This window comes from Rhinatrema bivittatum, chromosome 8 (assembly GCF_901001135.1).
Source record: "Rhinatrema bivittatum chromosome 8, aRhiBiv1.1, whole genome shotgun sequence".
Taxonomy (NCBI): domain Eukaryota; kingdom Metazoa; phylum Chordata; class Amphibia; order Gymnophiona; family Rhinatrematidae; genus Rhinatrema; species Rhinatrema bivittatum.
This window is the reverse complement of record NC_042622.1, coordinates 94,474,757-94,497,271: the sequence shown is the minus strand read 5'-3', so window position 1 is coordinate 94,497,271 and position 22,515 is coordinate 94,474,757. Positions and strand designations below refer to the sequence as shown.

Below are 22,515 nucleotides of genomic sequence, written 5' to 3'. Positions count from 1 at the left end.
TCGGCTCGCGCCCAGCCATGCGTGTATCCCCACTTTTTGTGTGCGCCGGGCTTTTAAAATTTGTGCAGCTGCATTTAAAAAAGGTTTGGACAAGTTCCTGGAGTAAAAGCCCATTAACCATAGAGTTGCAGAAATCCACTGCTTATTCTTGGGATAAGCAGCTTGGAATCCTGCCAGGTACTCGTGACCTGTATTGGCCACTGTTGGAAACAGGATACTGGGCTTGATGGCTTTGGTCTGACTCAGTATGGCAAGTCTTTTGTTCTAAGCAGAACACAGAGAGAACTGATGCATCTTAGTTGCCAGCTTTCATATCAAAGAGGGCACACGCTAAGTCTCAAACATAAATTTATATTAAAAGATTAGCACAACTCCAGGTAAAGAAAAACATGTATATTTTATTAGCTATAAAGAACTTGTGGAAGATGCAATTAGATTTGTGCAGGAGAGTGAACACATTTTGTCTAGGCTACTTGAAAACTTCATAAAATGGCCACATCCAAGGAAGATGACCTGGATAAAGACCACAAGACTATGGCTCATTCAATTTGCTTTTCAGTCCATACAGGATCTCCATATGCCTCCTTTTGTCCTTTGCCCGGCTGATAGTCATTTTAAAGAGTCTGCAGTAAAGTTCCACTGAGGACGGTGTGTCGTCATTGCCAGGGACAGGATACGTAATCAGGCTGGGGTTGCAGTTTGTGTCCACGATTCCTACTGTAGGGATGTTCATCTTGGCAGCATCCCGAATGGCAATGTGCTGCTCAAAGACGTTGTTGAGAGTATGGAGGAAGATGATCAGGTCCGGAAGTCGGACCCCCATGCCATACTGGACATTTGCATTGGTGAGCAGGCCCCCCTGCCAGTAGCGGGTGTGGGCATACTCTCCACAGTTCTTAGCAGTGTTCTCAACCAGGTGCCCAAACTGACGGTTTCGGCTCACAAACAGAATCACTCCTTTGCGGTAGGCAATGTGGGCTGTGACGTTCAGAGCTAGGTGGAGATGTTCCACTGTTTGGTCCAAGTCCAAAATGTCTTGCTCAAGGCGGCACCCAAAGATGTATGGCTCCATCAGTCTACAAAACAAGGAGATTGGAGGACAGAGTGAGTCTGTGCTTGTTTCTGCCAACAAATTCCCTCAGGCAGAATCGTAAAACCATCAAGAGTGCAGAACAAGGATGAAGACTCCCACAGAAAGAGAGTAGGCAAATTAAAAATACTTTTCTCTAAAACAAGGCTTATTTCTACATTAAAAAGTCTCTACATGATCAACTACATCTCCTTAAAATATATTGTCAATAACATTATGATGCATAGAAAAACAATAGGACCCTTTCTATTAGGAGGTTCCAAACATCCATCTGAAAAGGACAATTCTTTTATGATTGTTGCGCTGTAACCTGCCTAGAATGGGTGATAAATGGGAATACATTTTTTAAATAGAATAAAAATATTGTATTATTATTTGGACAATTTACAACAAAGCCTACTTAAAAAAAATAGCTTGTACTATCAGAAAGGAATAGATATACATCTGACGAGTTTGTCACTCTGCAGTTAGCATACCTGTGGCGACAACCTTTTTTGTGTCCCAAGTGCACCCTGGCATCAAACAGGTCGTTGAGGGAGAACAACTCTTTCAAGTTGAAAAAATCTGGGTGTTTAAGAGGTTCATTTATGATCTTATCAAGAAAAGCTGGAAAACAAAACAAAAAAAACAAATCACAATTTCTCTAAAATTGGATGAACAAAAGCTTTATATTTTGCTTTAAATACGATTTGAAAAAATTACTTAAGGGGACACATCAATCTAGCTGACTCATACAGTTGGCTAAAGGGTTTGAATAATTTGAGTTTAAAAACTTATTTTCTTAGTTTCATTAACATAAGTGTGAATTTGTTAGTACTGTTCGTTGTGTTGGGATTTATAGGATACATGCCAGTAACCCTAAACAAGGATGTGGGTAAGTGAACTGAGGCCTGCTGCTATGCACACAGACTGAACCAAAGATCAGGCTAAGCAACACAAAAATGGAATCCTCAGCCTCGTGATGATCTTGGCAACTTTGTATAAAACTGTGATTCACACAGAGGAGGAAAAAACTGCGATTGTTTCCATATCAGACATTTGTCAGCACTTCACAATGTGAGAGGAGAACCTTGGACAAGAACTGTGCATATGTCCTTGGTGAAAACTTTGTATCCAGTCATGAGACTAGCTATGAATGGGTAATGTTCCACACTTGTCTGCTGATTAACTTTATGAGAATATTCATATGCAGCTGGCTCAGACGTCATCATTTGCATTCCACCAATCCTTTGTCTACAGAAGATGGTAACATCCAAATAAGATCAAAAGTTCGATCCTATGGAACTGAATATGCAATGAGGCAACAGAGAAAACGACTGAATTATTCAGATGGTGAGCTTTGCTTCCAGAACTTTGATTACAAAAGTGCATTAGACTTGCAAGAAAGATTGAATTTCATACTCAGCAGCCTGCTCCGTAATCAAGAAGCAGAGGAGTCATGCCAACTATCCTTTGAAATAATTAAAGCTAAGAACTTCTTTATCCTGTTCTGGCCGACATATTTCAAAGATAAGTCTGTGAATTCTAATTGTCATCTGCCAGATGGGCTTTGTTGGATTTGCCCCATGGCACTGAGACAGATCCTGGACTATTGCAGGAACTTGACCTGTAATGGCTAAGGGTGAGATAAAATCAGCTTAATTACCTTTCAGCTGGGTTAATTAGTTTGGCAATTGCATAATTAACAAGTGCAAAGTTGGGCTTGGAGATAATATAGTTCTGTCTAACTCATTACAGTGCTTTGCACTGTGAAACAAACTAAAACCGAAAACAAAAAAGAAATATCTGTACTGTATTAAACCTTGTATACTTATGCTGCTACAATAAAAGTGATTGATTACCTCACAAAAGTGTAAGCAACTTCCTTAAAACTAATGAATTCGTATCATAAGGTTATCAGATTAAATTCTTTTACTCTCCTATAGCCATCTATCCTACAGATTAAGGGAAAAAACTGGCAATAATTTCTTCTGTTAATATTCTCTCTCATATATTCAATGGCCCCTTATGATCTTTACCATTAGTGCCTTCAGTTAACTCCTTTTAGCTATGGCAGTCAGGTTAGAAAATTAGTGGATGTTCCATTCATATACAAGCCCCCCCCCCCCCCTTTCAGGGTGCTGAAATGGTCAACTCCCTGGCTAGATTTTATAAGCAGCTTTCTACTGAGAGCCTGCACACAGTGCTTTTGGTTTTTGTATAGGTGACAGTGTAGGAGAGTTATCCTGCATTGGTTTTTCAGGCCTACTTGGAGGACTCAGGCAAAGCCTGCTTAGGAAGCCTAAGCAAGTTTGGTAGGCTGCACTTCCAGTACACTAACTGGCTGGATGGGCATCTCTGGGTTGCTCTTGGGATTAGATTTTTCTTTGTAAAAGACTTTGAGACCCTTGGGGTTTTTTCTGGGTTCAGGGTACGAGTAACCCTGTGTTCCTGGGGTGCCTATGATAAGGAAGACATGCTCCTCTGTAGCTTCAGCGAGGAAGGAGGAATGGTGGTGATCTGATGCAAGGACATTCTGGTGTTATCTTCCGTTTTTGGACAAGGAAGGATTTGCTGCCCATCTTCCTGGTCTACAAGGGAACATTGGGAGCTGTATTGTTCCTTATAGGATCCCTCCCATTTTGGGGGGGGGGGGGGGGGGGGGGGGGGGGGGGGAAGGGAGGAAGAGAGAGAGAGAGAGAAAACTGGAAACATCAACTAACTATGAGTAAGAACCAGTTGGGACATTTGAGGACACCCACTCGGCGTCTTCAGCCCCTGGGGAGAGAAGATTTGTACTCTCTGTGCAGAGACTGTATTTTTGCCCTTCTTGCCAGATTGGAGGGCTTTTTTTTCCTGTCCCAACAAAGGGTACCCTACCCACATGGAAGCATCACTACCTCCACTCCCTGGAAAGTGAGGGCCTCTCAGTCCTGGTAATACGGAGATTCCTACACGGATTGAGGGAAAGAGACTACAGTATATTCTGAGAATTGCTGTAGTGCTGAGGAGCTTGTTATTTATTCAATTGCTCCATCTAATTTTCCATCGGTAAAGATTTTGTTTTTTTGACACTAAACCAAAGTCTCTGGTGTTTTATTGGCACTTAGCGCACCCAGAGTGGGAAAAACAGTGTACTTTCCCCCCCCCCCAGGGGGAAAAAAAAAGGAGTATCCTACCACCCTTGTCACTCTAGGCCCTGAAAGCATAAATCTACCCCCCCCCCCCCCCCCCAAATCAATAAACAATCCAGACCCTGGGAAGGAAACATATTGTGTAAAAGAGCTAGCCAGAAGTGGTTCCAGCCCCAAACAGACATTAAATCTTTTATGGCCCCCATCAGTGTTAGGACTGCACCCGGAGATGGTGTTACATGCAATTGCCAATAAAAATTGTTGCACTATAAATGCTTGCTTTCTCATCATAGGGCTCCCTTACAAGTGTTGTATGCTGTGCCACCCCCCACCCCCCAAGCGCTTTCTGCTTCTTTATGGAACAATCACAGAATTGGGCTCCTCATGGTTCTGGGATGCTGCTGGAGTGGCAACCAGTGTTCTCTTGGTGAACAAGCAGCCCAGGAGTTACCTAGGGCTGGGAGTAGGGGTGCACACACTTTCATGAGATACCACACTCACAATACCTTCCTGGTTCTGCTACATTGCACTAGTAAGATTTCTGCCCGATACTTTGTATCAAAATGCTTACAGAATGCAGTACAATCTTTCATCCTAAAATGTTTTACAATCACATCCAGTATACAAGTGAATACAATCAGAATTCACAAAGTCAGAAATGTTTATTGGATAATCAGGGTGCTCCATTTCACCAAATAGGACAATTAATTTCATAACTAGGTGGTATGATCTATAAGTAACACAGTAACATAACATACTTATGATGGCAGAAAGAGACCAAAATGATCCATCCAGTCTGCCCAGCAAGCTTCCCAAGGCAGTAACTGCCGCTCTGTGCAGGTTACCCTCACATTTTTGTTAAAGGAGGTAACTGCAGCTTCATGCAGGTTACCCCCAAACTTTTTCATTCATTCCTATCCTCTACAGTCTTTAGGGATCCACAGTATTTATCCCATGCCCCTTTGAAATTCTTCACAGTTATAGTCTTCACCACTTCCTCTGGAAGGGCATCCACCACCCTCTCTGTGAAGAAATATTTCCTGACATTGGGTCTAAGTCTTCCTCTCTGGAATTTCAAATCATGACCCCTAGTTCTACTAAATTGTTTCCAATGGAAAAGGTTTGTTGTTGACCATAGATCATTAAAACCTTTCAAGTTTCTGAAGATCTGAATCATATCACCCCTGCTCCTCCTCTCCTCCAGGGTGTACATATTCAGGTTCTTCAACCTCTCATAAGTCATTCGAGACCACCCACCATTTTGGTCACTTTTCTCTGGACCTCCTCCATCCTGTCTCTGTCCCTTCGGAGATACGGTCTCCAGAACTGAACACAATACTGCAGGTGAGGCCTCAAAGGACCTGTACAAGGATATCACTTCCCTTTTCTTACTCGATATTCCTCTCTCTACGCATTCTTCTGGCTTTAGCTATCGCTGTGTCACATAGTGTCTAACGACATGAAGTCAATGAAGCAATCACCCCAAGGTCTCTCTCCTGCTCCATGCACATCAGCCCTTCACCCCCCCAACACATACAGTACTTTCAGATTACCACACTCAGATGCATGACTCTGCACTTCTTGGCATTGAATCCCAGCTACCATATCTTCAACCACTCTTCCAGCTTCCTTAAATCCAGTCTCATTCTCTCTACTCCTTTTGGTGTGTCCACTCTGTTACAGATCTTAACATCATCCGCAAATAGACAAACTTACCTTTGACCCTTTCCACAATGTCAATCACAAAGATGTTGAACAGAACTGGTCCCAACACCGATCCCTGTGGAATTCCACCTAAACACCATTCTCTCTTCAGAGTAGGTTCCATTCACCATCACTTGTTGTCTTCTATTCGTCAACCAGTTTGTAATCCATGCCATCACCTTGAAGCTCACTCCCAAGCTTCTCATTTTGTTGATGACTCTTCTATTTGGGACTGTATCAAAAGCTTTACTAAAATCCAAGTAAATTACATTGAACACTCTTCTCTGATCCAGTTCTCTACTCACCCAATCAAATAAATCTATTAGATTCGTCTGACAGGATTGTAGATAGTTCACTATCCTTTCCTTCAGTAGAGTCTCCATTAGTTTTCCCACCACCGAGGTGATGCTAACCGGCCTGTAATTTCAAGCCTCTTCTCTGCTCCCACTCTTGTGAAGTGGGAACACCACCACCACTCTTCTCCAGTCACTAGGTACTACACCCTTTTCCAGGGATCTACTGGTGACACAGTGGACCCGCTAGAACATCTGAGTTCCTTCAGTATTCTGGGATGAACCTCATCAGGCCCCATGGTTTTGCCCACTTTCAGTTTTCTTAGCTCTTCCCATACATTATCTTCCGTAAATGGAGTTTCATCTACTCCACCCCCTTCTACAGTTTTGATTATAGGTGATGGTCCTTCTCTAGGGTCTTCCTTAGTGAACCCTGAACTGAAGTATTGGTTTAATATTTCCGCCATTTCTTCGTCTCTCTCCACCATTGATCCTTATCACCTTTCAATTTCACTACACCACTATGGACCTTTTTTCTCTGATGTATTTGAAAAATATTTTGTCACCTCGCTTTACCTCCTTGACAATCCTTTCCTCTGCCTGATTTTTTGCTTTCTTGATTATTTTTTTCGTCTCCCTCAGTTTCGCCAGATAATCCTCCCTGTGTTCCACTTTTTGGGATCCTTTATATTTCTTAAACGCTGCTTCTTTTGTTTTTATTACATTAGCCACCTCCTTTGTGAACCAAATTGGTTTCTTATTTCTCTTACTTTTGTTTACTTTTCTAACATATAGATTTGTTGTTTTTGTACTTGCTCCTTTTAGTTTGGCCCATTGTTGTTTGACCTCTCCCATTTTCTCCCAGTCATTAAGTCTTTCGTTCAGGCACGTCCACCTTTCTATAAAGTCTGTTTTTTTTTTAAGTTGAAAACTCGGGTCTTTTTGTGACTTCTCCAGATCCTATTTGCAATATCAAACCATACTGTTGATGATCACTGGTGCTAAGGTGGGCAACCACCCAGACATTAGAGACAAAATCTCTCCGTTTGTAAGCACTAGGTCAAGTAAAACTCCTTCCCTCGTGGGTTCCATTACCATTTGTTTGAACAGAGCCCCTTGCAGGTCATCCACTATCTCTTTACTTCTGGTAGATTCTGCAGAAGGGATTCTCCAGTCCATGTCCGGCAGATTAAACTCACCAACAATCAACACTTCCCCCTTCTTTCCCACCTTTATAATGTCTTTGATTAGATCTCTGTCTAGTTCTTCCGTTTGAGTTGGAGGCCTGTACACCACTCCAGTAAAAAAATGGATGTACTGTCATCTTCTTTTAAGTTGGCCCAAAATGCTACTTCTCTCCCCCACTTTCCTTGCAGTTCAGTTGCTTGGATATTATTTTTTTATATATAAAAAGCTACTCTTCTCCCTTTTTTTTCCCTTTCTGTCATTCCTTAACAAGTTATAGCCTGGTATGGCCGTACCCCAGTCATGGGAGCCTGTGAACCATGTCTCCGTGACAGCAACAATGTTCAATTCCGCCTCCACCATTAAAGGCCTGCAGGTCTGGGATTTTATTGTCCAAACTACGAGCATTTGTAGTCATAGCTTTCCAATTGTTTTCTTGCACTTCCTAGGAACCTTTTCTGTTTTTTTGAGCTAAATGATTTTGTTATTTTCACTTTGTGTGTCCTGTAATGTTTGTCTTGCTTGGGGGTGACGACAATTTCAAGGGCCATCTCCTGCCACCCCCATACTTTAGTTTAAACCTCTATTAATGTAAGATCTGAATTTTTCTCTTAGCGTCCTTCTTCCTGCTGCAGACAAATGTAGGCCATCCTTTCCATATAGCCTTTTATTGTTCCATACATGACCCCATCCTCCAATGAATCCAAAAACATTTGCTGTACACCAGGATTTAAGCCAGGTATTGAACTTATTTATATGGCAAAGCCTCTCACCTCCTATTCCATGAACAGGTAATACTTCTGAAAATGCAATAGCCTTTGCAGTAAGAGTGAGCTCTGTAGCTCATACTTACTGACTGTGACATTGGACAGGTCTCTTTATCTGCCTGTGGCTCTGCTTGTCACCTGTTAAAAAAACAAAACAAAACAAAACACAACACACCTAAACACATAAATAGGCCCATGCAATACCAGTGTGCAAAAAATGGACTCTCACAATGGAGTGCCTGCTTTCCTAACATGAGTCCATCCACCTCTCCCGGGAGCACGATGCAGTAGGCAAATGAGCCGTTGCGTTACAAAGGAGGCACGAGGGGAAATTGTGCATCCCTAGTGCCTCCTCAGCATCGGGCACTCAAGAAAAGTGACTGTGCGTGGGTTAGGAAAACGGACGCTTGTTAATTGAGCATCCGTTTTCCTAACCTGATTGCTGGCAAGCCTTTTTTTTTACTTTACTCCTTTTTTTGGGTTCCTCCGAATTAACATCGCCACAATATTAAGTCAGAGGAACTACAGAAAAGCAGTATTTTCTGCTTTTCTGTTAATTTTAGGGGCTCCACAAGACTTAATGCATGCTCTGGGGCAGGCATTATTTTGAGAATGAAAACGTGAGTGGTGGGTGCACGTTTATTTTTTACATAAGTGGGTAATAGCTATTAGCCTCATCAACTACTCTCTGGTTTGGACACACGTTTTGGAAATGCTAATCCCTTTATTGCATAAGGGGGTATGGACACGCATCCAACCATAGGTTTACCAGTGCGCTAGCCTGAGCGCATGGTATTGCATCGGCCTGAAAATAATACCAATCCTTCTCTCACTCCTAGGAAGTTGTCATAAAGATGAAAGACAGCAGCCACACCTACCACTCCAGATTTTGCTATCTATAGAGTTATTCTAGCAGTCAAAGCATACCGAGATTGTATTCTGGTAACAGACGATGCATAAATCTAAAATATTATATTGCTTTCCCCATGGAAACCATGGTCCTTATTTTTTTTATTATTTATTTTTAATTTTTATAGACCGAAGTTCTTGTAGGAACTACAAATCAATCCGGTTTACATATAACTTTTAAATGCCCAAAAAGAGTAGGGGCTTTACATAGAACAATAAAACAAATAACAATAGAACAATAACAATGATGATGGAACAAATAGAATAGATAACCAATTAAACATGGTAATATAGTAATAAATATTATATAGAAAATAAATATAAAAGAGATAGAGTAAATACAGTATAAATACAAAAGATATACAAATAGTCCTTCTTACTATTCGCATCCATCTGTTTGTTTTCTACTGCCAATAATGCACCAGAGCCATAAAGCCTCGTGCTGGGCTGGAAAGAGGCATCCCTGAAGAAGGCAGCGCAGCTTAGCCTCGGCATCACTGCAAAAAAAAAAAAAAAAAAAGTTGCAAGGAAAGATTGTATTTAGGGGTAACAAGTCCGCTCAGCAAAGGGGGCGGGCAAGGGAATAGAAGGAAGTTTATAAATCCCTATCATCTGTTTAGTCACTGGGATGACAGACTACTAGTTTCATTATTTCTAGCAATGAGAATTATTGTGAACCTTTATGTTTCCCGCATTCTAGGGCAAGACGAAAAAGCATTGCAATCCTCTACAAAAGCTTACTAATGTTTCTTAAGACTTTTAAAGCTACACTGATATCAATTCTTTCGTTTTAATAACGGAAATAACTTCATAAACCCGATAAAAGGAATAAGAAAGAGATGCTCCCCGACCCCACCCCTCCGGATGCAGATCGGAGTGGAGCTTTCTGGCCTCCCTATACTCACCGGCCCTTGCCAGCCTTGGTGCTGCAGCCATGCTCACAGCTGTCACCGGAAGGTCAGCGGCGGCCGCACTGCGTACTACCGAGAGGAACGGCCCTTTTCAGGCGGATCGGGCTGTCTGCTGCCCACACTGCCACCTGCTGCCGCTCCAGTTTTATTGCATGTCGGCTGCTCCCAGGAAGGAACTGCATGGTTTGTTTGTTTCCAAAAGCTTTATGAAAAAAAATGTTTTTGTTTTTTTAGGGCGAGGACCCTAATTTTGTCCGATTTAGTCGCTTTGTAGCAAAAATGGCTTTAGAATGCAAGCATGGGGCTTAAGGTGCCGGAAGAGCTAGCGACCATAACAGAGAACTGTGATCTGGTTAATTTGCCTGTAAATCCCCCAGCCCCTCCAAAATAAAATCAGGGAGTTGCTGCATTTGTCCCCAGGGACTGACTTCGTTTTGTCCTCAGCAAAACTTCGAGCACCACCGTTTACCGCTCACAAAAGGCATTCAACTCTAACCCTCAGCCAATGCACAATAATCCGCAGCCATGAATGCACAGCCTGCAACACCGAGCGTGCTGTGTTCTCATTCCTAAGCGCCCCATAAGCAATGGGGCTCATGTGTAGGATTTAACCAGAAAATGCATATTGCCTGCAAGCCGCTCTCCGTGATATTTATTGAAAGGATCCTAATAATCAAACCCTGTGACTGATTCAATATTCTGCAATGACCGGCTCGTTTCTAATTCTTTCGGTACATCAGACGTATCCTGAGGTGTATTTGTGTGCGTGTTGAAGAAAAGGGGCGTTTGGGTGGGAGCTCTAAGATTTGAATGGTTTGGAGAGTACTACGCCTTTAAACAATGCTGATATTTTGTTGCCATTCGAGGGTCGCCTAGCAACAGTTGCCGAGTTTCCGTCTGCGGATGCCAGTGGATTGTCGGGATCAGGAGTGCGGACTGTAAGGGTCTTCTGAGCCTTACAACATGTCCCAAGCTCCCCAGCAGGAGCCTCCCTCGTCTAGCCCAAAGCCAGACCTTCAGCGGCAAAAGACCAGCGACTACTACCGAGTGAGCCACGACTTACCCGCCAAATTCAATGATCCTGCATCCTGGCACGGAGGCTACAGGTGAAGTGAACAAGGACCATTTTGCCTTTTTCAGATCAGTCACATTATTTGATTTTGATATAGGGGTATATTCGTTTGATTAGCCGAAGAGACCAGCGCTCCTGTGGCCATAGGACTGCTGTTTTTTGTTTGTTTGTTTTTTTTAGCGTACAGGGCTTTATTTAAATATTTATATTCCACCTATAGGAGAAACTGTGCTAAGCGGATCACATAACAAAACTAAACCGAAAAAACAAGACATTTAAAAAACAGTCAAGCAAATTCCTTTATCCAACTGTAAAGCCTAGGGCAGTTTAAAATTATATAAATGCTTCTAAAAAAACCTGGGAGAAACAAAGAGGAAAACGGAATAGACTGAAGTGATATACCAGGAGTTGCTAATATTGAAAATAGTGATAATGAAAACAAACCTTGGGTACCTCATCAAGAGAGCAGGCCTGGCATTACCAGTGTACAAACCATGGAATTACATAGGACAGCACAGCTGGGGGGGGGGGGGGGGGGGATCCTGTTGCTGCCACTAGCAGAGCCCATGCTGCCAGCAGCGGAAGAAAGAGGTCCAGAGAGAGACTGCATATGAGAATGAGCATATGTGTGAGCAAATATGTGACTGTGTTTGTGTGTGCTAGAATATACTGTATGAGAAAGAGGAGAAAATTTGTGCACTCCCCGACTAATCAACAACAATTTCAAGGTCATTAAGACAAAAGTTCCCAAGTAGAGAGAAGCAGGGGATTTTTTTAAATTGTTAGTTTTAATTATTGGGTGTTATATTTATTTATTTATTATTTATTTATTTATTTATAGATTTTTCTATACCGGCATTCGAGATTAGGAACCCCATCATGCCGGTTTACAAATAACAAGAGGGTGTGCACAAAAACAGAACATAAACAAGTGCAAAGAAATAAAAGTTACATTACAACAGGGTCATAAAACTGGGGAGAGAATTAGAGTAAGATAGTTGAGTAGTAAAGATGGATTATTTACATTAATAATTTACATAATATTGTGTAGTGTCTTATAAGATGTTATATGATGTTCACTGTTTTGAAATAGTTTGTGTTTGTGACGTGTAAAAAATTTCATGAGTATTTATCAAATTTTTTTTTATATGGCTTTACAATTAAGCTTTATATTTCTTGATTTTGTTTTATATTTTATGAGGAATGGTGATGTTTCTGTTTTCCCATTGTTGCACTGCATACTGAGTGTGGCTTGTAATGGTGTCGATTTTTAAAGTTTAGTCACCAGGGGGAACTGGGCTTTTTTTTTTTCCATCGGAGAAGGTGGCCCTGATCAGAGGCTGAGACTGACTAAAAGCAAGACTGTTTCTATTGTGTTTTGGTTATTGTGTTTTTGGTTATTGGAAAAACAAAAATTAAGAAGTAGATTTTAAAAGCCTTGCTTGTGCAAAAACAGCCACACTGACACGGGTAACCACTCATTTTTCTCAGCCAGCACGTGTATATTAGGCATGTTGCTTTTCTACAACTTCTCAGTGGGTGTCTGGGGGGGAGAAGACTCTATAGTCAAACCCCCATTTTCCATACCACTACCTACTTCGGTATCTAATCTCTTGCTGCAGGACACTTGAGACTTTCTCACTTATACGTTATAATTTTTATGCTCAATAAGACCTGTCAACTTAATTGTTTAAGTCTTTTTCTTTTCTTTCCTTTATCTTTTGGTCATCAATGTTACACGTTATTGTTAAATTTTGAACTTATGTACTCTGTTCCAAGTTTCATAACCTTGTTCTATGTAATGCCTTTTGGCAATTTTCATGTTCTGTTTCAATGTAAACCGATGTGATCTTTATTTCATATAGGAACACCGGTATATAAAAATCTAAAAATAAATAAAATAAATATAGGGCTCAGCCTAAAGGAAAATTAGTTCTTACCTGTTAATTTTTGTTCCTGTAGTACCACGGATCAGTCCAGACAGTGGGTTGAGCCTCCTTTCCAGCAGGTGGAGACAGACTAAAACTTGCAGGATGTCCTATATCAGGACAGAGCCTATCCTCTCACCCTTCAGTATAACGTATGTCAAAGCATAAAACAATAAACCCAAGAATAGGATCAAGCAAGTAACCAAAAAGCTCAACGGAGCAACCATAGATTAATGTAGAAGCATGGTATACCTATACGCTCTTGCATAAACTTGGTATAAAATAACCACCAAGGCTTCCGGTGTAAATGCTCAGTAATCTTGCACCAAGGAAAATATGAAAATCTGCAGACCTGCAAGAAAACAAGCTTCGAGAGGACAGAAGACAGACAGGGAAGGTCGTCTGGACTGATCCGTGGTACTACAGGAACGAAAATTAACAGGTAAGAACTAATTTTCCTTTCCTGTACGTACCCGGATCAGTCCAGACAGTGGGATGCACCAAAGCTTCCCTAAACTGGGTGGGACCGAGACAGTCCCGCTCGAAGCACTTGCTGCCCAAAGGAACCGAACACCGGGGTGTGGACATCCAGACGGTAGTGCCGAGCAAAAGTGTGCAGAGACGTCCAAGTGGCAGCTCTGCAAATCTCCTGCGGGGAGACAGACAGACTCTCCGTCCACGAAGTAGCCTGAGAACGGAGAGAATGGGCTTTCAGACACTCAGGAAGCGGACGACCCTGACAAAGATATGCCGAGGAAATAGTTTCTTTCAACCACCGCGCAATCGTGGTCTTAGAAGCCTGTTTACCCCGGTTGGGACCACTCCAAAGGACGAAGAGATGGTCTGATATGCGGAAGTCATTGGTGACTTGAAGATAATGAAGCAGACTCGCTTGACATCCAGCCGACGGAGGTCGCCCCAAGCCGTACCCGCAATCTTCTCCGGAGAGAACGCGGGGAGTTCTACCGACTGGTTGATGTGAAAGGCGGAGACAACCTTAGGCAAGAAGGAAGGAACCGTTCTGAGAGAGACCCCGGAATCAGAAAAACGCAAGAAGGGCTCCCGACAGGACAGCGCCTGAAGCTCGGAAATACGACGAGCAGAGGAAATAGAGACTAGAAAGACAGTCTTAAGAGTAAGATCCTTGAGCGTAGCGTGGCGAAGAGGCTCAAAGGGAGCCGCACAGAGAGCACGAAGGACCAGGTTGAGACTCCAAGATGGACACGTGGCCCGGGAGGGGGGGCGGAGGTGTCTAACACCCCTCAGGAAACGAATCACGTCCGGGTGAGCAGCTAAGGCATGACCGTCCACCCTACCCAGGAGAGAGCCGAGTGCAGAGACTTGAACGTGTAAGGAACTGAAGGAGATACCCTTAGAGAGACCCTTCTGAAGAAAAGAAAGAACCAAAGGGATCGAGGCAGAGCGCGCCGGGACACCCGCCTCCGTACATGCGGACTCAAAGACCTTCCAGATGCGCACATAGGCCAGAGAAGTCGACTGCTTCCGGGCTCGCAGCAGGGTGGAGATGACCTCCTCCCTATAACCTTTGCGCCTCAGGCAACGCTGTTCAAAAGCCAGGCCGCTAGACAGAAGCGATTGGCCTGGTTGAAAAATACAGGCCCCTGCCGGAGGAGACAAGGGAGATGATTGAGGCGCAGGGGCCTGTCCACCGCTAGATTGATGAGATCCGCGAACCATGGCCTTCGCGGCCACTTGGGAGCGACGAGAATCACAGGACCCCGGTGGAGTTCGATTCTCCTGAGAATCTTTCCTACCAGAGGCCACGGGGGAAACACATACAGAAGGACGTCCACTGGCCAAGGGAGAGCCAGAGCATCCACGCCCTCTGCGCTGTGCTCCCGCCAGCGGCTGAAGAACCGATTGGCCTTGGCATTGCGCAGAGTCGCCATGAGGTCTAGATGAGGAGGACCCCACCTGTCCACTATCAGAGCCATGGCCGCATCCAAGAGCTCCCACTCTCCCGGATCGAGCGACTGCCGGCTGAGGAAGTCGGCTTGAACATTGTCTTTTCCCGCGATGTGAAAGGCCACAAGGCACTGTAGGTGACGCTCCGCCCAGGCGAAGAGGTGGCTGGCTTCTAAGGCTACCAGGGGACTGCGAGTGCCCCCTTGGCGATTGATGTAGGCGACTGTGGTGGGGTTGTCGGACAGGACTCGTACCGCCTTGCCGCGGATCAGGGGAAGGAACTCCTGAAGGGCCAGGCGGACCGCCAAAGTTTCCAGTCGATTGATGTGTCAGCGCAACTGAGTCTGGGACCATGTCCCCTGGGTGGACTGAGAAAGGCAGACCGCGCCCCAGCCCAACAGGCTGGCGTCCATGGTTACTATCATCCACTGTGGAGCTTGAAGAGGCATCCCTTGCAGGAGATGAGGAAGAGACAGCCACCACTGTAATTCGTCGGTAGTAGACTCCAAGAACGGAAGGACTACGTGGAACTGCTCCGACACTGGTTGCCAACGAGACAGCAAAGCTTTCTGTAACGGACGCATATGAGCAAAGGCCCAGGGGACCAGATCGATGGTAGAAGCCATGGAGCCCAGGACTTGGAGATAATCCCAGGCTGTCAGGGAAGATAGCGCAATCAGATTCTGGACCTGATCGATCAGCTTGAGGGCTCGCGCCCGAGGTAAGAATACCATGCCTACTCGGGTGTCGAAGTGTGCTCCCAGAAATTCCAACTCTTGGGAGGGTTGAAGCTTGCTCTTGGAAAAGTTCACTATCCACCCAAGAGAGGCAAGGAGCTCCAAGACGTGATCCACCGCCCGCCGGCAAGAGGTCTCCGACTTGGCCCTGATGAGCCAATCGTCCAGTTAGGGATGGACGAGAATCCCCTCCCGGCGCAAGGCTGCTGCCACTACTACCATGACCTTCGTGAAGGTGAGAGGAGTGGTCGCAAGGCTGAAGGGGAAAGCTCGAAACTGGAAGTCCTGGTTGAGAATGTGGAATCGAAGATACTTCTGGTAGTCGCGGTGGTTGGGAATATGAAAATATGCTTCTGCGAGATCGAGGGAAGCAAGGAACTCTCCGGGACGGACAGCCGCAATGACCGCCCGTAGGGTTTCCATGCAGAAGTGGGGGATCTTGAGGGCCCGATTGACCCTCTTGAGGTCCAGGATTGTGCGGAAGGACCCGTCCTTTTTTGGCACGGTGAAGTAAATAGAATACTGGCCGACGCCAATTTCCCCTTTTGGGACTCGGACCACCGCCCCAGATCCAGAAGCTTGGAGAGAGTCTGGACCACCGCGTCCCTCTTGGCCTGGCCGTAAGGGGAGAACAGAAAGAGATCTGGAAGTTCCCTGACGAGGTCGAAAGCGTACCTGTCTCTGATAATGTCGAGGACCCACTGATCCGACGTGATTTTGACCCATTCCTCGAAAAACAGGGAGAGGCGTCCGCCGAGGTAAGGGACCGAGGAATGGGTCGGCTGAACTGCATTGCGTGGCAGGTTTAGCGGTGGTATGCACGGGCTGGCCCTCGCGAAAAGGCTGCCTGCTACGAAAGGACTGCGACCAGGAGACCCCCTCGCAGCACTGCCCCACCCAGAGAAGCGGAGCGACGCTGACCCCTGAAGTGAAAGCGAGAGGCCGCGAAGGACCGAGAAGACTTAGGGTGGTCCTCTGGAAGCTTATGGACCTTGTTGTCAGCCAAGAAGTCCATAAGCTTGTCAAGGTCCTCGCCAAAGAACATCTTACCTTTGAAGGGAAGCGTGCCCAGCCGGGTCTTCGAGGACTGATCAGCTGACCAGTGGCGTAGCCAAAGGAGCCTCCGGGCAGCCACTGCTGAAACCATCACCTTCGCCTGGACACGGACCAAATCGTAGAGGGCGTCTGACACGTAAGCGATTACCGCCTCCAGACGTTCGGCTTGTTCTGCCTCACCTGGCGGAAGCTCCCGGGCGCAGAGTAACTGTTGGACCCACTGGAGGCCCGCCCGCATCATGAGACTGCTACAGCAACACGCCCGAACCCTGAGGGCTAGGACGTCAAAGATGCGCTTCAGGTGAGCCTCCAGCTTATGATCTTGTGAATCCTTCAAGGCCGTGGAACCTTCAACCGGAATCGTGGTGTGCTTGGCCACTGCAGAAACATAAGAATCCACCAATGGATATCGCAACAGCTCTAAGCCCTCTTCTGGGAGGGGATACAGCTTATCCATCGCACGCCCCACCCGGAGCGCACCCTCAGGAGCCTCCCATTCCCGCAGGATAAGGAGCTTAAGCATGGGGGTGGAAGGGAAAGGCTGAGGCCGGGGCCCGGAGCCCTCCCAAAACCAGGTTCATATCCTTAGGGAGTGAGGCCATGAGATTATCCACGGAGGGACTTTCCAGACCCAGCTCCTCCAAAACAAAAGGGAAGAGGGGCTCTAACTCCTCCTTACGAAAAAGACGAAGGGCTCTGGGGTCATCCCCCTCTAGGGGGGGGGGACATCCGCCGAATCCGAGGAAGCAGCGGGGTCCGAGGACCCGGGAGACACCGGGGGGGCACCCCCGGGACCAGCCGCACCCGAACTGGTCCCTGAGGCTCCGCGGCCGGTCCAGTGGTCAACGGCGCTGAACGAGGGATTTTTGGCGTGGGGGGAGGGGGGGCTTTCATCCAGCTCATGCAGGCTAGCTAGATAACATTTGTGCATGAGGACGAAATCCATGGAAAAAGGGACCCTGGATTTCCGGGGGGGGGGGGGGAGAGGGAAGGTCAGGACCCCCCCTCCTGGGGACCTGCGGGGGCCAAATCGGGGGTTAAATCAAAAAAATCCGGCCCCCTTGCCCCAGGGAGCACTGAAATCGGCCCCGATGAAAAATCCAAGATGGCGGCCGTTCCCGGGCTCTGCCGACCTGGGAAGGCCTAGCCATGCCGGGAGGAGTGGAGCCCCGGGCTAAATTTGCTTGTCCTGCCGAGGAGGGACGTTCCCCACCCGGCAGGCAAGCAGTGCAGAGGCCCTGACACGAAAAACGCGAAGAGGACAGCCCACAAGAAAGACAGGCTGTCAGCCGGGACATAGCTAAACCTCGGCTGAAGAAAAAAAGGCTGAAAAAAAGCTTGATTGACAGCCTGCACAGCAGGAGAGAGCAGGCGGGAAACCTGCTGCCTTCTGCTTCTCTGACTGCCGGTTCTAGCCCTACTCTGACCAGAAAAAAATAAAAAAGCTGGTCAACTGCTGCAAATAAGTTAGAGGTAGGTGAGTACCTGCAACTTATTGAAGTTTAACACCTTTTAACTCCTTTTTTTTTTTCACTGAGCGCAGCAGCGGGTTCAAAACCCTCTCGGCAGCCAGAGGGGGAACGAGGCCCAGAGAGCGTCGGTCCCCACATCTGGAAGCGTCCACGGACTCAGGACTATGGAGGGAACCCCCTCCTGCAAAAGGGGACAAGCCCCCCTGAGCCGGGCAAGAGCTGGGAGATGGACATCTCCCACACAAAAAAACAGAAAGCACTAAAGAAGGCAGAAATTTCCTTCAGAGATCCTTTTTTTTTTTTTAAACAAGAACCAAAAGAAGTACTTGCTTGAGCCTAAGAGAAAGAAGAGGCCGACTAGCCTACAGCAGAGAACCGAAGGGGAGATGCTGCACCTGCTGGAGACAGACGAATACTGAAGGGTGAGAGGATAGGCTCTGTCCTGATATAGGGCATCCTGCAAGTTTTAGTCCGTCTCCACCTGCTGGAAAGGAGGCTCAACCCACTGTCTGGACTGATCCGGGTACGTACAGGAACACTCAATATATGCACCATTGTAAGGGGGGCACTTTGAATCGGGGCAAGTTTTCAGGAAGTGGAGTTGGGGCATACCTCTGAATGTGTATGTAACCCCCCCAAACCCCATCTCCTGAAAACTCACTCCAAATTAAAGTGCCCCCCCTTACAATGGTGCATGTATTTAAGTGTCAGGCTGAGCCCTGTGTTCTCTTTCTCCCTCCCCCCCCCCCCTCCGAACATGCAGAAGATATGCGTGTAAAGGCTGTAGACATACGTGCGTGAAGAGTATTTTAAAACCTATGGGGCGGATTTTAAGAGCCCTGCTCGCCTAAATCTGCCCAAATCTGGGCGGATTTAGGCGAGCAGGGCCCTGCGCGCCGGTGAGCCTATTTTACATAGGCCTACTGGCGCGCGCAGAGCCCCGGGACTCGCGTAAGTCCTGGGGTTCTCCGAGGGGGGCGTGTCGAGGGGGCGGGCCCGGTCGTCACGGCGTTTAGGGGGCGTGTCGGCAGCATTTTGGGGGCGGGTACGGGGGCGTGGTTACAGCCCGGGGCGGTCCGGGGGCGTGGCCGCGCCCTCCGTACCCGCCCCCAGGTCGCGTCCCGGCGCGCTAGCGGCCCGCTGGCGCGCGGGGATTTACTTCTCCCTCCGGGAGGCGTAAATCCCCCGACAAAGGTAAGGATGGGGTTTAGACAGGGCCGGGCGGGTGGGTTAGGTAGAGGAAGGGAGGGGAAGGTGAGGGGAGGGCGTTAGAGGATTCCCTCCGAGGCCGCTCCGATTTCCCTCCGAGGCCGCTCCGATTTCGGAGCGGCCTCGGAGGGAACGGGGGTAGGCTGCGTGGCTCGGCGCGCGCCGGCTATACAGAATTGATAGCCTTGCGCGCGCTGATCCCGGATTTTAGCGGATACGCGCGGCTACGCGCGTATCTACTAAAATCCCGCGTACTTTTGCTGGCGCCTGATGCGCCAGCAAAAGTACGCCTATTCACGCTGTTTGTAAATCTACCCCTTTGCGTATACTTTATACAATAGCACATATCTTTGCGTGTGGTGAGATACCTGCGTTTATGGGCGCATGCGGCCCTTTTAAAATCTATCCGTAACTGTTAAAAGAAAACAGACAAAGAAGGGGCAACACAGTAATTGCTTGCACAGGGCAGCAGTAAAGCCAGCACTTACCCTGCAAAAGATTTTAACCCTTGGCATGGTGTCACAGAAACTTTTGAAAACAGGGACTAATGAATTCAGCTGCTTCTCTAACAGGAAACGCAAGCCTACCTGTTGTTTTGTCTTTTACTGTCTACATAGACTTATTCCATTTTAAACACTTTCAGACACACAGACACTAACCCTCTGTTCCGGACATCTAACCAGACTTATGGAAGCAGACTGCCTACAGTCCACGAAATGCCAGTAAGTATGTAAGCATGTAGTGTCCGATGCTATCCAGAAATGAGAAAATATTTGATCAGATCAAGGTTCTAACTTTTTTGTTGTCTTAAATTACGAAAACTGTTAAAGACCAAATACTTTACCAAGTACAGGAGCTGTATCTACCAAGTGTATCTGCCATCAAAACACTCCCTTACATTTCATGATTGTTACACAGAATCAAAAAGCAACCACAAACAAGAAACTTAGGCCTAGATTTACAAAGACACCGTGGCGGCATGAATCCCGCAGTAACGGGGGACGGTCCTGCGATAGCCGGCAGTGATCGCACCTCCACGGTGCGCTCGCTGCTGGCGTCGCGCCGAACAACTACACCATAAAAGGTGTAGTTATTCAGCGTGAAACTGGCAGCGATAAAGAAGCGAACCTTTCGCTGTCGGCGAAGTCTTTGCGGCGTCAGCCCCGGTGCCGCCCCGACTCCTCCTCTTCTGAGGCTGACGCCGCCCCGACTCCACCCTGATTTTGGTATCACACGCAATAAGGGACTTTTCGCATGCAAAACGTCCCTTATCGCATGTGATCCGTATAGAAAATGACCCCCTTAGTTTTGTTCTTCACTCACATTGGAAAATATGTATATATAACTGAGTAGCTGTAAGTTCATTAATAAGTTGAGCTGAAAAACACCCCCTAAATTACTAAAGGAGAAAAGATACCCCATCCGTCCAGTGTGCTCAAAGTTTTATGGTTTAATTTTTTTTTTTTTTTTTTAAATAATGAGACTTTATCTTGCTTTTTCTACACAGACATGTTTCAATGGAATATCACTTCAATTTTCAACCCATCTGCTAAACAGTGGAATGTTCAGAAACCATGGTTTTAACACCTTCATGGAGCGAAGTTATGTGACTGGCCCTGATAACTTCATCACCTTCTATGACAGGCTCAACTTTCACAAAAGTTACAATATTAAGGGCCCTTCATTCTCTGATTAGTGCACAAGGATCCTGCCTTGTGCACCACAAGAAATTGATCACTCAAATCATGAGAACTGCCTGGTTTAGGAACAAAATACATAGATTTTTCCATGTTGAAGTGAATGTAAAATAATACAGTTATGGTAGTATATCATTAAAAAATGCTATTGATTTAAATCTTAGTACAACAAAGAAGGAAAACAGTATGGATTAGTTAGAAAAGTGTACATTTGACTGGGTATTCTGGGCCAGAAATCAATCATCACGTGAAACAGACAATTGGAAACTAATTTCAAGGCTTCAGGGCCATTCCGTTTCTGTTTTATGTCTTCCCTTAAACACTTGGGGGCGGATTTTAAGATCCCTGCTCGCCTAAATCCGCCAAAAACCGGGCGGATTTAGGCGAGCAGGGCCCTGCGCGCCGGTGAGCCTATTTTACATAGGCCTACCGGTGCGCGCAGAACCCCGGGACTCGCGTAAGTCCCGGGGTTTTCGGAGGGGGCGTGTCGGGGGCGTGACCGAGCGCAGCGGCGTTTTCGGGGCGTGTCGGGAGCGTTCCGGGGGCGGGCTCGGGGGCGTGGCTACGGCCCGGGGCGGTCCGGGGGCGTGGCCGCACCCTCCGGACCCGCCCCCAGGTCGCGTCCCGGCGCGCTAGCGGCCCGCTGGCGCGCGGGGATTTACTTCTCCCTCCGGGAGGCGTAAATCCCCTGACAAAGGTAAGTGAGGGGTTTAGACAGGGCCGGGCGGGTGGGTTAGGTAGGGGAAGGGAGGGGAAGGTGAGGGGAGGGCAAAGGAAAGTTCCCTTCGAGGCCGCTCCGATTTCGGAGCGGCCTCGGAGGGAACGGAGGTAGGCTGCGCGGCTCAGCGCGCGCCGGCTATACAGAATCGATAGCCTTGCGCGCGCCGATCCCGGATTTTAGCGGATACGCGCGGCTACGCGCGTATCTACTAAAATCCAGCGTACTTTTGTTTGCGCCTGGAGCGCCAACAAAAGTACGCCTATTCGCGGTATTTGAAAATCTACCCCTTGGGGATATGCAGTCCTGCATTTTGTACTGACTGAATTAAGACTCTGTTTTTAGGGAACAGTGGTTAAAATGTCCCTATTTGCGGTTGGCTAGCAGGTATACAGACCAGAACTAACTGCCCACTTGGTATGTGAGCCATAACCCCCATATGCCAGACTGAACGGTATGCACTTTCTGTTCATCCAGCAACATCCACAGCTATCCTGCACAAATCACTCTGCTATAGGACTGTATGCTACCTGTCAACTGTATTTGCACAAATCTGTCTTGAAAGTTTTGAAATAAGCTACTGGAACATTATTCCATTGGTCTGTTATTGGTGTGTCCTGGTGCTAAAAATGGGTCATGCAATACATATAAATGTAATTCAAGTTAATGAACTTTATTAGAATATAACAGTTACAACAAAGTACAGTTCAGTTTAAGCAATGTTTTTC

General features: G+C 46.6%; 2 protein-coding genes across 3 annotated transcripts; one reads left to right on the top strand and one right to left on the bottom strand.

Moving 5' to 3' along the window:
* Positions 1–378: 378 nt before the first annotated feature.
* On the bottom strand, positions 379–10,118 carry MRPS2 (mitochondrial ribosomal protein S2). 2 transcript variants are annotated; one of them, XM_029613020.1, is made up of 4 exons: positions 9,967–10,118; positions 9,442–9,558; positions 1,567–1,696; positions 379–1,076 (listed from the first exon to the last, which is right to left on the bottom strand). In XM_029613020.1, the coding sequence occupies exons 1-4, from the start codon at positions 9,995–9,997 to the stop codon at positions 533–535; spliced, it is 822 nt and encodes a 273-aa protein (XP_029468880.1). In that variant the 5' UTR covers positions 9,998–10,118; the 3' UTR covers positions 379–532. The 2 variants fall into 2 exon arrangements, with proteins under 2 accessions (XP_029468880.1, XP_029468879.1); XM_029613019.1 differs by lacking the exon at positions 9,967–10,118 and adding an exon at positions 9,740–9,881.
* An 88-nt stretch (positions 10,119–10,206) lies between these two features.
* On the top strand, positions 10,207–21,505 carry C8H9orf116 (chromosome 8 C9orf116 homolog). The gene is made up of 3 exons (XM_029613021.1): positions 10,207–11,078; positions 20,016–20,094; positions 20,880–21,505. Exons 1-3 carry the CDS (start codon positions 10,936–10,938, stop codon positions 21,066–21,068), a joined length of 411 nt encoding a protein of 136 aa, XP_029468881.1. The 5' UTR covers positions 10,207–10,935; the 3' UTR covers positions 21,069–21,505.
* The last annotated feature ends 1,010 nt before the right edge of the window (positions 21,506–22,515 follow it).

Coding starts and splice junctions, on each gene's coding strand:
- MRPS2 (XM_029613019.1), bottom strand. CDS start 9,779: ATGCTTTTTCGTCTTGCCCTAGAATGCGGGAAACATAAAG. Junction 1,697..9,441: donor CAAACAGATGGATGCGAATA/GTAAGAAGGACT, acceptor TTTGTTTTCCAG/CTTTTCTTGATAAGATCATA. Junction 1,077..1,566: donor AAAAAAGGTTGTCGCCACAG/GTATGCTAACTG, acceptor CTTGTTTTGTAG/ACTGATGGAGCCATACATCT.
- C8H9orf116 (XM_029613021.1), top strand. CDS start 10,936: ATGTCCCAAGCTCCCCAGCAGGAGCCTCCCTCGTCTAGCCCAAAGCCA. Junction 11,079..20,015: donor TCCTGGCACGGAGGCTACAG/GTGAAGTGAACA, acceptor AAACACTTTCAG/ACACACAGACACTAACCCTC. Junction 20,095..20,879: donor CTACAGTCCACGAAATGCCA/GTAAGTATGTAA, acceptor TTTTCTACACAG/ACATGTTTCAATGGAATATC.